This window comes from Tamandua tetradactyla, chromosome X (assembly GCF_023851605.1).
Source record: "Tamandua tetradactyla isolate mTamTet1 chromosome X, mTamTet1.pri, whole genome shotgun sequence".
In the NCBI taxonomy this organism is placed as follows: domain Eukaryota; kingdom Metazoa; phylum Chordata; class Mammalia; order Pilosa; family Myrmecophagidae; genus Tamandua; species Tamandua tetradactyla.
In genome coordinates, this window is record NC_135353.1 from 25,494,419 (window position 1) to 25,510,094 (window position 15,676).

The 15,676-nt window shown below is 38.3% G+C and overlaps 1 protein-coding gene and 1 non-coding gene across 2 annotated transcripts in view; both read right to left on the reverse strand.

The window, feature by feature from the left end:
- Positions 1-15,676, reverse strand: part of LOC143671614 (cancer/testis antigen 55-like) — a 38,829-nt gene that overhangs the window by 20,790 nt on the left and 2,363 nt on the right. The window contains exons 2-3 of the mRNA XM_077146862.1: positions 13,863-14,047; positions 709-853 (exon numbers count right to left, since the gene is read on the reverse strand). Coding sequence (XP_077002977.1) covers positions 709-853; positions 13,863-14,047 — 330 coding nt within the window. The remainder of the gene's footprint in view (positions 1-708; positions 854-13,862; positions 14,048-15,676) is intronic.
- LOC143672265 (U1 spliceosomal RNA) lies at positions 9,817-9,979 on the reverse strand. The gene has a single exon (XR_013169735.1). It is a non-coding gene; the product is annotated as a U1 spliceosomal RNA (small nuclear RNA).

Sequence of the window (15,676 nt, forward strand, 5' to 3'; positions counted from 1 at the left end):
CTCAAAATGGACTCAGTTAATAACAGAAAGCTTGGCATCATGAAGGTTGTTAAAAATCTGCCCCCAAACAATTTTTGAGTACATGACAGAGCTCCACAAGCACCAAGAGTTATCTCCTCCCGAGACAAGGAAGATATCTGGGGTTCAAAGGTTGAGATGAAAAGTCACTAGTAGCAGAACCTCCCTATAAAACAGGCTAGATTCATGCCACTCGAGGCATGTCTCACTTTTGAGCACGTCTGCGCTAATTTCTTTAGGGTGTACTAACTTTTCAATAAACTTTACTACTTACTGCTACAGGCATTCTTGTTCCTGAATTCTTTCTCATGGAGAAATAGTACACCTGCATACTGGTAATACTTTGCAGTTATATTAGAAATTCAATACCCGTATGAATAAGAAAGTTACACAGATATTAGTGACTGTTATTTGATAAAGGAACACGCAAAAATGATAGCATATGTTGTAAAAACATTATGCATCTGACCTGATGCTTTACGGTACCATCTTCAACTGCTCAAGCATTAAAGATCCACTAACAGAAGCAAATACACTGGAGAAGTAGTTTGAGTACTACAATATTTTCAAAAAATTAATCATCTTCTAAATTTGATCCCCAAAATGATTCCTGTAACCATTTCTAAATCCAAGCTATAACATTTTAAAAACAGGCAAAACTGAATTTTATATAAAAAATGTAAATTGTACCTTGACACACAACACCCAGAGTGAAGTAAGTTGTGTGATTAATGTAGCCACCACCTTTCATCATGGAGGTAACACGACCAATTAAAACTCTAGTTTGGGAGGATGATGATCCATCGCCATGGCAATTATCACAGAAAGCATACACCTGTACGATAAAGAAAAGTTCAAACATAACAAAAGTTGAAAAATGGGAAACACATGCTTATATCATCATTGTTCAATAAATGATTTAAACAACTATCATAAACAGTAGTGAATATATTTCAGCTGAATAATATGTGATAAGCAGGAAATGTTGGTAAAAAGTAATGCCTTAGCTTTGTATATTTTTACAATGCATCTAAAAACATCATTTTCACATCTACCAGATTGAATGCATTACGCTCTGATAGTATTAGGTTTAAAGATAAAAGGCATACTGTTCCTTCCCTCCAGGAATTCACAATCAAATGGAAACAGAAGGCAAAAATAACCACTTCAAAGTAAGTTGTGATAAATGATTTACAAGCTCAAAAATTGAATTCTGGAAATTCCCAGGAGGGGAAGAATTTCGGACTGGGCGAACAGAGGACAGTTTCTGAGAGAAAGGGGAATTTGACCTGGGATGTGAAAGAAGTGAAAATTAACCTGGTAAGTTGGGGAACAGAGTTAAGGAGAAAGCAAAGGAGCAGAAAAACACAAGCCAAGTTAGGGAATATGGAAGAAAACTATAAGACTCAAGATCGGGATACTATGGGGATACAGCATGAGATAAAGTTGGAAAAACAATCTCTAACTGGGAAAGGGTCAACAAAGGCCAAGTCAAACTAGGGCTTTAATTTAAGTGCAATAGGAGGCATCCACATTTTCTGTTTATTGGAAGTAAAATGGCCCTAATTTATATTTTGATTTTTTAATTACACAAATAATGTATGTGCATGATATAAAAAGTAGAAAGTACAGATGAGCAAAAAGCATAAAACAATGACCTACAATCCATATTTCCTCTACCTATCTAGAATGAAACCACTGACCACATTCTGTTATTTACTGTTTCCACACGTTTTTACTATATGTACCAATATACATACAATATTAGGAAAGAAAATTGAATACGTTATTAAAGTGTCACAAATGATTACAAAAATGTCAACATATTGTTGAAATATTATTTTAATAGATAACATGGCATCCCACTGAATGGCTGTGTCACAATTTATTGACCTAATTCCACATTGTTGGACATTTAGCTTGTATCCTGACCCACTGTCTTTCTGCTTGATTTATTTCTGTAGGATACTCTCCTAGGAATGGAATTTTTTATTCAAAGTTTCCTGATGGAAACAATCCACTGAGGTGTAAATTCTCTTTTTTCATGCTCCTTTTTTCAACAGCTTAGTTCATGAATAGCCTACAATTTTTAATAGTCTAATTCATGACATATTACCATTTATTTCTTGATGTCTTTCCCGCTTTCCACACCAACCTCACTGTCATTTCACTTTATTGAGGACTTCAGTCCCAGGTTCCCCTTTCTCCACCACATCTGTCATTATCCAGGTGGATGATCCGCAAGTCCTCTGTTCCCTGACTCCACTGCCACTCACAATCACACCCGAAACTGAACCTTTTCCAAGTTCTCAATTCTCCCACCTCTAATATCTTCCTGGTCTGGTCAGCCAAGATGGTGGCATAACCTGATATATCCTAGAGTAACATGGGCAATAAATAAAGAAGTATTTGCAAAGTCCCCTTGGGGGACTGGGGAGAAAGGAGGAAATATTCAACTTTCCCATTTGGAGAATTTTTTATATTCTCACAAGCAGTGGGGACAACCAAATCAACAGGCCAAGCCCTTGATCTTGGGGTTTGCCCCAATGAAACGTATTCCTGGAAAGGATAGGCTAAGCCCTCTTAAAATTATGCCTAAGAATCACCCCAAGAGAACCCCTTTTGTTGCTCAGATGTGGCCTTTCTCTAAGCCAACTCAGCAGGTGAACTCACTGCCCTCTTCCCTACACGGAGCATGACTCCCTGGGGTGTAAATCTCCCTGCCAATGTGGGACAGAACTCCCAGGATTTGCCAGGACCCAGCATCATGGGATTGAGGACCTTCTTGACCAAAAGGGGTAAGAGAGAAATGAGACAAAATAAAGTTTCAGTGGCTAAGAGATTTCAAACAGAGTGCAGAGGTTATCCTGGAGGTTATTCTTATGCATTGTATAAACATCTATTTTTAGTTTATGGTGTACTGGAGTGGCTAGAAGGAAGTACCTGAAACTGCTGGACTGTGTTCCAGTAACCTTGATTCTTTAAGACTGTATAATTTATATAGCTTACAATGTGAAAACCTTGTGCCTGATGCTCCTTTTATCCAGTGTATGGACAGATAAGTAAACAAACATGGATAAAAATAAATAAATAATAAGAGGGAATAAGGAGTAAAATAAATTGGGCAGATGGAAATACTAGTGGTTAATGAGAGGGAGGGGTAAAGAGTATGGTATGTGTGAGTTTTTTCTTTTCTCTTTTTATTTCTTTTTCTGGAGTTATGCTAATGTTCTACAAAATGATCATGGTGATGAATACACAACTATGTGATACTACTGGGAGCCACTGATTATACACCATGTATGGACTGTATGTGTGTGAAGATTTATCAATAAAAATATTTTAAAAAAGGATGATGGGGGCAGGCAACAGTGGCTTAGTGGTTCAGTGGCTCAGTGTTAGAGTTCTCATCTGCCATGCCGGAGATCTGGGTTCAATTCCCAGTGCCTACCCATGTAAAAAAAAAAAAAAAAAAAAAGCTGGTGGCAAAATCTGTTCTGTAACTGCTTGTTGAGGTATACTTTGAAAATCATTGCTTTTTCTTTCTTTTCTTTGTATATATATTTTTATTTAACAATAAAAAAAGATGGTGGCCTAACATGCTCCAGGGCACGATATCCCCAGAATCATTGAGCAGATAGCAAAAATTAGCAGAACCATCTCCCTCAAAACGCTGGAAAACAGTCAAAAGGTTGTGGTAACTGGGCAAGTGGCGAATCAAGAATAAACAAACAAAATTCCTGGTGCCCTTGCTAGCTCCTCTCCCACCCCATCTCCAATGAGGTGGGGAGCCAGCCTGCATCCCCACTGTGGGGCCCTGGCCCTGGCAGAGAGAAGAGAGAACCCCTTTGCACATTCTGGGGTGCCTATATGTCAGTGCCAATCAGGTGGAAACTTGTCTCCAGCTCCTGCTCTGAGAATTTATCCTGAAGGCAAAGAAGCACCTTCAAGAAAGCTAAATTAGTGAAAGAAACAATTAAGCTGAGAAGGCCCAGGGCAAATAGTATCTACATTATGTCATACAATAGAGAACCCAGGAGAGGTAGACTGTCTATTTCAAAGGGAGAAAAGGGGCAACAGAATTCCTGTACACTGGTCATTCCTAAGGCAACAAGTAGGACAAGAAGCAGGCCCCATACAGACTCAGTGAGACAAAGAGGAGTCTGCATTTCACATTTGCCTTGGGCTGATCTTTTTGATAGGAGGGTTGAGCTCTGAAGAAGACCACTAGCCAATGCAGAGCCAATTTACAAAGGCTGTGGAAGGTGTTTTTTTGCTTTGGCTTGTTTGTTTTTATCAGTTCCTGTCTCTCAAGGAAATCTTTGTCATATCATTAGCTGGATACAAACTTAAGGAGCAGATAGCGCAGGGACTAAATTCCAGCATTAACACTTTAAAATATTAAGATGCACAGTGTGCAACATACAAGACAATCAAAGAAACAGGAAAGGATGGCCCACCTACAGGATCAAGATAAAAATCTAGACACCATCAAAGAAGAGGACAAGACTTTCGACATACAAGACAGACTTTAGAAAAAAAAAAGATCTTCAGGTGGAACACTGGTGGCTCAGTGTCAGAATTCTCGCCTGAGTGCTGAAGACCCAGTTCAATTCCCAGAGCCTGCCCATGTAAAAAAAAAAAAAGAAAAAAACAGAGCCTCAATTTGCTCCAGGACACAAAGGAAAACATGGTAAGAGGACTAAAGGATATGAGGGAAACAATGAATGAACAATATGAGAATCTCAACGAAGAGACAGAAATTTTTAAAAATAGAACTTGCAGAGGTTCCACAGGTGGTTCAGTGGTAGAATGCTCACCTTTCATGTGGGAGATCCAGGTTCAATTCCCAGACCATGCACCCAAAATAATAATAATAATAATAATAGAACTTTCAGAAACAGCACCACTGGAGTTGAAGATCACAATACTTGAAATGAAAAATTCTTTAAAGGGTTTCAACAGCAGATTGGAGCTGGCAGATGAAAGAATCAATGACTTCAAACACAAGACAATTGAAATGATTCAGGCTGAGGAGCAGAAAGGAAAAAGAAAAAGAGAACAGAACCTAAGACCTGGGGGACACCATCAAGCGTACCAATATAGGCACTCTGGGACTCCCAGAAAGTGAAGAAAGAGAAAAAGGGGCAGAGAGAATATTTAAAGAAATAAGGGCAGAAAACTTCCCAAATTTAATGAAAGATATGAACACGCACACTGAAGAAGCCCAAATATCTTCTTCAGTGTGCAAACACCATCAACTCTTGAACTTCACTCTCTTTGTCACTTTCAGCTGGCAAAACCCAAAGCCCAGTAAGGCCCAATTATCCAGCTATTCTTCTACTTTTCCCAAGCAACTGAATTCTCCAGCAAAATAAACAGACAAACAACAGATTCAGCTGTCTGGGACAACCTACCATGATGGATATAATTCTCACATGAACAATCAATGCTACCCAATAATCTTACTCTATTTCCCTAGTAAATATTCCTTTCCACAATCTGAAACAATCTCTATATACCTCAAAACCATACCACTGCAATTTTATTTTTAATTACACAAATATTTTATGCTCATTAATGAAAGAGTAGACACAGATAAGTAGGCTTGCCTCTTACTTCTCTGAGAAAATAAGGATCTTTAGACAGCTCCTCTATCAACCTCCTGGCACCTGTTCTGGCTTTCTCTGGATTCTGTCCTAACAGTGTCGAGACATCTAAGCCCTAACTCAAGGCTTACCCCCAGTTGTGGACACAATACCATTCTCTCTCTCACCTCCAGGAGGTTTTGACTTCTATAGTTATTGCTTCTCTTCTTCCTACATCAATTTTTCTCTCTAATGGATCAATATACTTCAGAATAGCCTAGCTTAAAAAAAAAAAAGACAAATCAGCCTCCCTTGGCTTCATTTGCTCCCCCCTCAGCAAAAGATATTGAAATAATCCTCCAGACTCAGTTTCTCACTTCCTTCCTCAACCACTTGTTATATAAATGAGCTAGTGATGGCCTCTGTGTGTCGGTCCTGCGTGTTCTTTACTTCTTCACATCAGCCTAAGCCTGTTAGCCAACCCTGCATCCCCAAAAAAGACCACCAGTTCCAAACTCAAATTCTTACACATCTAACTGCTTTAAAAGTAGTCCTAATACCTGCTCTCCTCTGGAGCTTTTCCTTACCCAGCTTCCCCTTCTGGATGGTTCCCTGCATCGCAGTCCCTGAAAGGTCTCCTGCTGTGAGGGATTTCCTGCTCACACAACCTGTCAAAGCACAGCCTCACTGAATACCTTGTGCGTTGCTACCATCTAGTGGTCTTATCTTTTTCCTTGATTAGCTCTGACATCCTCCAAGGCAAACTTTGGAGGCTTTTATGCCAACATGCCACTGAAACTGCTCTTCAGATCACTAGTAACCTCCAGGTTGCCAAATCCAATGTCCAATTTTTTATGCTTTCATCACTCAACCTGTTCGTGACCCAGTTGGTCACTCACTATGTCCTGAAATACTTTGCCTGGTTTCTGTGTCAGCACCCTCTCCTGGAGAGGATCCTTCTCAGCTTCCTTTGCTAGATCCTCCTCCTGTTCCTGAGCCTCCTCTTTATCCACACACCAGTCCCACAGATCTAAATGCCATCTAAATGCTCATGACTGACTTTCACATGTACAATGACTTAGGACATGGCTGTCCCATAGGCATCTCAAGTTTAACATAGCCAAAATTTAACATGCCCTGAACTTCCCACACAAAATACTACTCTCTCCCCATCTCCAGCTCAGAAAATGGTAACTCAGTTCACCTAATGACTGAACACAAAACCCCTTGGATAACCCACAACTTTCTCCCTTTCTTTCACACCTCTATCCAACCAATCAGCAAATCCTATCAATACCTTCAAAATTAACTTGTAGTCCAACCACTTTTCTTCACCTCTATTCCTACTACCTAGTCCAAGCCATTACTATTTACACCTAACAATATTGCAAACTTTCTCCTTTATCTGCTTGCTTACCTCTTTGTTCACTACCATCCATTCTCCACACAGCAACCAATGATTATTTTTGCAGGTACTTGAAATACGTCTTTTCTTTGTTTAATATCTTCTAATGGACTTTCAACTAAACTTCAGGGAAAATCCAAACTCCTTACCCTAATCTACAATCCTTAGGGTTGTTGTGATCTCTTCCTCTCTGTTCTCATCTCCTGCCACTATCCCTCTACCTCAACAAGCTTCAGCATCTTGAACCAGTTCCATCTATCGAACATGCATCCTAAAATCTAAATGTGATGAAAAAATTACATCTTCAGAGACTAAGGGCCTTGAGGAGAAGAAGCCATCCAGGTGGACTGAGGAGCAGCACTTAGAGGGCTCTTCTGTGTAGTAAGGTAAAGCTGCAGTGAGGGAGAAACAGGTAAAGCCTGACACTGGACTTCCACACTCCCTGACAAGTGATTTCTGCATATGTGAGCAGAGGTAGCTTGGGGTTCATGGAACGTGGTGGGAGGGGAAATCAGACATCAGTGAGATGACCCATGACTGGAAGGGAAGATAATGAAACAGATAAGGATGCCAAAATGCTTGACTGCAAAAGAAAGGGGAGAGATCAAAAGAAAAAGCAATATTGAAGGCCAGATGTTGCTTTTTCTGAACTCAGATTCGGGCACGTTTAAATGTTGATGGATACTGGTACTTAAAGTGTGAGACAAGAAGAGCAGAGACACTCAATAGTGTGAGAAAGAGTTCTGAGAAAGCAAAGTGAATGAGATCCACACCACAGAGACCAGAAACTTCGCCTTTGGTGCAGGAACACTTTTTCCATTCTAATAGGATGGGAGGAGGAGGGGATAGATGAAGATGTGGGTAGATTTGCAGGGTATTTTTGTTAAACAAGCAATAAGAAAAAAACGAACAAGCTACTAGCTTTGGAAGGAAATGAAAAGCTACTTCAGTCGGATAGGTGACTTATTTATAATCTTCACAGAATATATAATCCTGATGCTAAATTATGTGCAGAAACATAAAGAATGAAGGAATGCACCCAATTCTTTGTATAAACCCACGTGTTAATTTGCTAAAACTGCAAGAATGCAATATACCAGAGATGGATTGCTTTTTTTTAATGCTATATTTAAATAGGATTTATTTTCCTGATGTTTGTTGCTAGTATAGAAACGTGCAATTGGTGTTTTGAATATTGACTTCTACCTTATGATCAAACTAAACTCACTTCTTACTTCTAGTTTTTTTTTTTTACAGATTCTTTAGGACTTTCTATATGCACAACCATGTTGCTGCAAATAAAAATAGGTTTACTACTTCCTTTCCAAAATGTATGCTTTTATTTCTTTTTCTTGCCTTACTGGCTAGAATCTGTAGTATGTTAGTGAATAGTGGCAAGAATTGCTTCCTTGCCGCGTTTGCTCATGAGAGATACTAATCTGTAGTTTGATTTTCTTGTAAATCTCTTTCCTAGTTTTAAAATCAGGGTTATTTATGCTGGCTTTATAAAATGAGCTAGGAAGTGCTGTCTCCTTTCTGGAAGAGTTTGTGTCACACTGGTGTTTTTATATCTTCCATAAATGTTTGATGGAATTTATCAGTGAAACCCCACAAATTCGCCAGAATAGCTTCAAACGTCGATTTTTTTTTCTCTCCATCTAGCAGAGTACCTTTTCTTTATGTTTGGGCTCCATTTTCCTGTACTAGACTAGAAAGTGCCCTCAGGCAAAAAGCTAAAATGAATGGGGAACTCATTTTGTGTGTTTCCCTGTTCTCAGGGATCACAGCCTTGCAGGGTTTGCTGTCCAATTTCTGAAAATTTTATTTCATATATTTTATCCAGTTTTATAGTTAGTTAAGGCTGGAGAGTCAGGCTAACACCCATTGTTTCCATCATGGTCCGAACGGGAGGTGTAGAGTGATCTTTTTCAGGTGAAAACCACATTGTGCCAGTCCTTGACTCAAAACTCCCCATCTAAATGAAATGCTACCTTACTCAGAGCAAAACCCAAATTATTTTTTATGGCCTATAAGGCCACACATGAGCTAGCCACCTGCTATCTATGTGATCTCACTTCCTATACCCACCCTCATTTTGCTCTAGCCATGCTGTTCTATTTCTCAACATGTCCAGTTATTCCACTTGCTCTTTGTGTAAAGCTTTTCCCTCAGATTGTCACATGATTCACTTCATTCACATCCCAGTTCAAATCTTACTCCCATAAAGTGGTCCACTCTGACCACTGACAGAGCACCTCCATCTCTTCATTGTGCTTTACATATGTTCACAACACTTATCACTCTTTGGACCTGTAGTATACATTGTATAATGTCTCTCTGGTCTTGCATATAATCTTCACGAAGAATCTCTATTTTATTAATTAAAAAATCTCTAGTACTTCAAACAGTAACCCATAGGAGGTGATCAATAAATATTTTCTAGAATAAATGCTTAGTATTTTAAATCAAGGGGATCTTAGGATTTACCCAGGTTACTGGGTCTTTTTTTTTCTTGTGAAATTCAATTTTTTTTCACATGCACAGGCACCAGGAATCGAACTGGGGTCTCTGGCACGGCAGGTGAGAACTCTGCCTGCTGAGCCACCGCGGCCCCCCCCGAAATTCAATTTTCTCATTAATAGGCAGTTCTTAAAAATTAAACCATGGACACTTTGAGTGGATTGTTTGGTATGTTAATAAAACTATTTTTAAGTCAAATTATGTGTGTTACATTATTAAATAACTTTGGGAAATATTTGCCCCCCTAAAATTTAACTTTAGGAATTTGGATTTTTTTTTTCTTTTTAGGGGAGAGCGTGCACGCAGTCCCCACTACCACAAATTACACAGTCAAGTTTCCCACATGTGTGAAAATCGCAGGGGTCAGCACGCCCGGAGAGCAATGGACAAGCCTCGCCCTGGGAAAACCACCTTCGTGATCATGGTGTCTCCCCTGCCAGGTAAGTATTGGATTGGTTTTTAATAAGGGGATTAATTTAGTTAAAAATTTATAGTTCTTCAGAGGAAAGGCAGCTAGCTTTCATCTGAGTTTCTCTGTCACATGGGGTGGCACACAGCGACATCTGCTGGCCTTCTCTCCTGGCTTCTGGGTTCCAATGGCTTTTCCCGGGGCAATTCCTTTCTGCATCTCCAAATATCTGGATTTAACTGTGAGTGCTGAGATGACGTATGTTGAGCTCTTGAGCTCTCTTCTGACCTCTCTCTTTTAAGCCTCCAGTGAATTAAATTAAACCTCACTCATTATGGAAGGCACTCCCTTCAGTTGACTGCAAATGTAAGCAGCCATAGATGAATTTCATATACCGATGATTTAAATCCACAGAAACAGAACAACGGGACAACATCATCTGGCCAGGTTGACATCTGAACCTAACTACCACAACCCATTATAAAAACGATTATATAAACTGATAAAACTAGCATAAAGAGAGACAACTATAGATCAATTTCTATAGCCATTAGCATTAGGAAAACTAAGTTTTTGCATGGAGATGCAAAAATCTTAAATTAAAAAACAAGCAAACAAATCCAGCAGTACATTAGAAGAATTATACATCATAACCAAATAAGGATCATTTCCATAAAGTAAGAGTGGCTCAATATTAGGAAAATGATCCATAGCTTTCTCCATATTAATAGCTTAAAAGAAAAAAACTATAAGAAGACAAAAGAACCCACCCCAATAAAGATGCTGCAGTGAGACGATTCAGGGCTCTGTCCCACCACAGAATGTTTAAACAAACAGTAAGAACTGGTAGAATCAACTTTCTCAAAGCTCCAGATAACAGATGCAGATGCTATATAAATGATAGTAATAAAGTAAATCTCAAGCACGTAATAAAAGCAACCAGAAAGAATTCAGTAAGTTTACATCTACCAAGTTACATAACAAAAGTCAATACTTTCCTAAACAAGAAGAAAAATTTAGTTTGAAAATACAATATAATAATGCTTTGAAATTTTTTACTAGAATTTTATTTTAAAAAGTTAAATAACGTAAAGAAAAATACAAATTGACAATGGAACAAAGTATTTAAAATTCTGGGGAAAAAACAGGAAGAAATATAAAGAATCTATTCAATGAAAACTATAGAACAATTTAGAAGCATATAAGAGGTTTGTCTAGAGTGATGCCCTGATAAATCCCAGAGTGATTTGAACAGTGAATAAAAAAGTATTTGCAAAGTCCCCTTCGGAGAATGATGAGAAAGGGGGAAAATTCAGCTTCCCCAAGTGGAGAATTCCTGATATTCTCACAAGCAGTGGGGACAACCAAAGTAATAGGCCGACCCCTCAATCTTGGGGTTTGTTCATATGAAACTAATCCCTGTGAGGGATAGGCTAATTCTACGTAAAATTAGGCCTAAAAGTCACCCCCAAGAGTTCCTCTTTCATTGCTCAGATGTGGCCTCTCTCTCTCAGCCAACATCACAAGCAAACTCACTGCCCTCCCCTGCTTTATGTGGGACATGATTCCCAGGGGTGTGAACCTTCTTGGAAACGTGGGACAGAAATCCCAGAATGAGCTGGTACTCAGCATCAAGTGACTGAGAAAACCTTCTAGACCAAAAGGGGGAAGAGAAAAATGAGACAAAATAAAGTATCAATGGCTGAGAGATTTCAAACAGAGTGGAGAGGTTATCCTGGAAGTTATTCTTACACATTATATAGATATCACCTTTTTAGTTAAGGTATATTGGAGAGGCTGGAGGGAAGGGCCTGAAAATGTAGAGCTGTGTTCCAATAGCCAGGTTTCTTGAAGATGATTGTATAATGATATAGCTTTCGCAATGTGACTGTGTGATTGTGAAAACCTTGTGTCTGATGCTCCTTTTATCTACAGTACAGACAGATGAGTAAAACATATGTATTAAAAATACATTAATATAGGAAACAAATGTTAAAATAAATTTAGTAGATTGAAATGCTAGTGATCAATGAAAGGGGTATAGAAAAAATAGGGGAAACAAAGACTAAAATATATTGGGTAGATGGAAATACTAGCAGTCAATGAGAAGGAGGGGTAAGGGGTATGGTATGTATGAGTTTTTTCTTTTTATTTCTTTTTCTGAATTGACGTAAATGTTCTAAGAAATGATCATCAAACTCACATGATGATATTGTGCGTTACTGATTATATACCAAGAATGATCACATGGTAAGAATGTTCATGTTTGTATGTTGCTATGTTTAAAAAAAAATTAAATTTTTTTAAAAAAGTTAAATAATGTAAAGAAAAATGCAGGTTTATAATGGAACAAAATGTTTAAAACCCTGGGGAAAAAACAGGAGGAAATGTACAGAATCTATTCAGTGAAAACTATAGAACAACTTAGAAGCATATAAGAGGCAAACCTGCTTTGTAGGTGAAAAGATCATTATGGATATGTCAATTCTTCCTGAATTAATTCTATAAACTCCATGTCATTCTAATTAAAAATCTCAACGCATTTTATTCTTGTTGTTTTTGTTGTTGGGACTTGGTGAGCTACGCAGAATGATTTTAAATTCATGCAGAAAAACCAATGGGAAGGAATGTACGAAAAATTAAAAAAAAAAAAAAAACTTTTAAGAGAGAAACTAGGCTACCAAGCATTGAAGTGTGTTATAATGCTTTGGCAATTCAAATAACTTGGTCATACCACCAGTCTGAAAAAAAACAATCAAATGAACACAATAGGATGTCCCAGTGGTTTCAAATGCCTATGGGAACGTAGTATATGATAGAAATGGCATTTCAACTCAGTAGGGAAATTATTTAGTTCTTTAAATTTAAATATTTACTTATATAATTTAAGGTATGGGGACAACAGGATAGCCATTAGCGAAATAAAATCTGGATCCTTCCCTCAGTCTCTAAAACAAGGCAAGACAGAATGTTTAGACATAAATAAACTTTCAGAGGACAACCTGTGTGAACACTTGTGTGTATTATGAAGTGAAATAAGCTTCTGTGAGGATTTTTACCAAAACCAAAAGACACATGGAAAAAGTGAGTACATTTACATTATATAGAATTTCAAATCCATAAAACTAAGTTAAAAGAAAGCCTTAGAGAAAGTAGTGGCAAAACCTTCATATGATAATTTTCCTCACAATGTTTAGATTTCCCTAACGTACAGACAGATCTAATGATCTTAATGTATAAAGAGCTCTAAGAAAAGAAAAGTTGCTCTATTGTCACTAATACTTAAAGAAATGCAAAATAAATTTATGAGGCTGCTTTTTGCATCTCAGATAAGCAGAGACATCAAAGATTGATCATATTTCCATCCTTGCCATTACTAACAGACAGAGTCACACCTGCTGCTGACAGTGTAAATCAGTATCCTTAACTCTTAAAGGGGTAAAATTAACAAATTTTATAAAGCTGTATAAAGAATGCACAACCTGGGCAGGCCACGGTGGCTCAGCAGGCAAGAATGCTTGCCTGCCATGCCAGAGGACCCGGGTTCGATTCCCAGAGCCTGCCCATGTAAAAAAAAAAAAAAAAGAATGCACAACCTTTGACTTAGCAATTCTACTTCTATGAATGCATACTACAGAAAATGGGTTCTTACCTGACAAAAGGAATTTGTAGAACGGTATAGAGTCAAGAATTATCCTTGTCAATCATATTTTTAAATGGTAGAAGAATATATAATTTATATTTTTTTAAACAGAAATCACTACAAAGGTAACACTAAAAGCACCACACACTCATGTGAATGGGAATTCAAATTACTCAAGTTAACACATCGACTATACCAGGTCAACTTAGAATGAATAAGTAGAAGAAAGGTTGGAAGCCTGCCAGGAATAGACTGTCCCCAAATTCATGCAAATCTTACTTTGACTGCTTTCAATCCATGAGATGTTTTATCTTCTTCCACAAGTGCAGTCACTTTTTGTCCAACTTTCAGAAGCACATTGCCATTCACAGCATCACTATTAAAGCAGATTGATTCATTAATCAAGCCATGTTCACAACAGAACCTTGTCACAACTCCGTGCACAGTTTTCAACCCGGTGTCACCTATGAGATGAATAAACAAAAGGTCATGTTAATCAATCTCAAAAGCAAACGCACACTACAAATGAGCCCTACCAGAGGAAGACATGGTAGATAATGATCCAAATCTAGAAATATAATGGGATTGATTTGATATATAGATGTTAGTGCCAGCAGAACATAGTGGTTAAGCATGTAGGATTCTGGAGGCAGAAGACCGGGATTCAAATCCTGGCTCCATGGTTCTCTGGGTAGCCAGTGGCCACAGGCAGTGGAGTGCCGTAGTAAGAGCACTGAGCCTGGAGTCAGGCTGCCTGGTTCTGAATCACGGCTCTTCCAATTACCAAATGTATACCTTCACCACATTTCTTAACCTCTCTGACACTTTTTTCAGCTGTGAAACCAGGACAAAAACAATGTCTGCCTAATAGTGTTGTTATGAGAATTATCTGACACATTCATGTAAAGGCTAGAGAACTGCTAGAGCCTCCTACAGGTTCGAGATTAAATATCAGTTGTTAGAAATGAATGAAGGTGGCCTAAGGGTACAACAATTGAGGAATGGAAGGAGGAACTGTGGTGTATACATACAATGGATTACTGAGTACCTGCAAGAAGGAATGAAGTTGTGAGGCATTTAACTAGGTGAATGAACCTTAAGGATTGTATGGTGAATGAAATATCAGAAACAAAAAGACAAATATTATCATGTCTCATTCATTTGGACTAACTATAATATACAAACACCATGAACTGAAGTCAAGAACATGGGTTATCAGCTTGGGACCTACTATAAAGGGTCCTAGATTGTAAGATCTGACAGCGCTCATATATACCCAGGAACTGTTACTAAATTCTGAGATACTGAGCTGTTTGTATATAACCTGGTTGGTCTCAGAAACTTCCGGTATTTATGTGACACCTGGGACTCAGTGTTAGAGTTCGGAAGCTATGAAAGTCAGCATTATCCCATACAGGAACTGTTTAAACACTTGAGAAAAAAGGGATCAGACTTCAAGTAGAGATATGAATGAAGCTGATCTGGACAGGACTAAGGTAAATCAGATTACAGGGTAAAGGATGATATACTTCATATTTTAAAACTTCAACTTCTATGTGAGACAAAAGGGAAAGATGTTTATTTGGTGCAAAATTTATATTTTGTATATCATATTATCTAATTTAATTTGTATGGCCAGTTTAGTTGAACACCAATAGTACAGAGAATTTTGTCTAGGGTGTGAGATCTTGTTGGTTTGTCCAGGTTAGTGTGATGCCCCAATATATCCCAGAGTAATTTGGGCAATGAATAAAAAAAACTATTTGCAAAGTTCCCTTGTGGAACTGGGGAGAAAGGAGGAAATATTCAACTTCCCCATTTGGGGAATTCCTCCTATTCTCACAAACAGTGGGGACAACAAATTCAATAGGCTGAGCCCTCAATCTTGGGGTTTGCCCCTATGAAACTTAATCCTACAGAGGATAAGCTAAGAGTTATCCCAAGAGAACCTCTTTTGTTGCTCAGATGTGGCCTCTCTCTAAGTTAACTCAGCAGGTGAACTCACTGCGCCCCCCCCCCCCCCCCGTTATGTAAGACATGACTCCCAAGGGTATAAGTCTCCCTGGTAATGTGGGACAGAATTCCTGGGATGA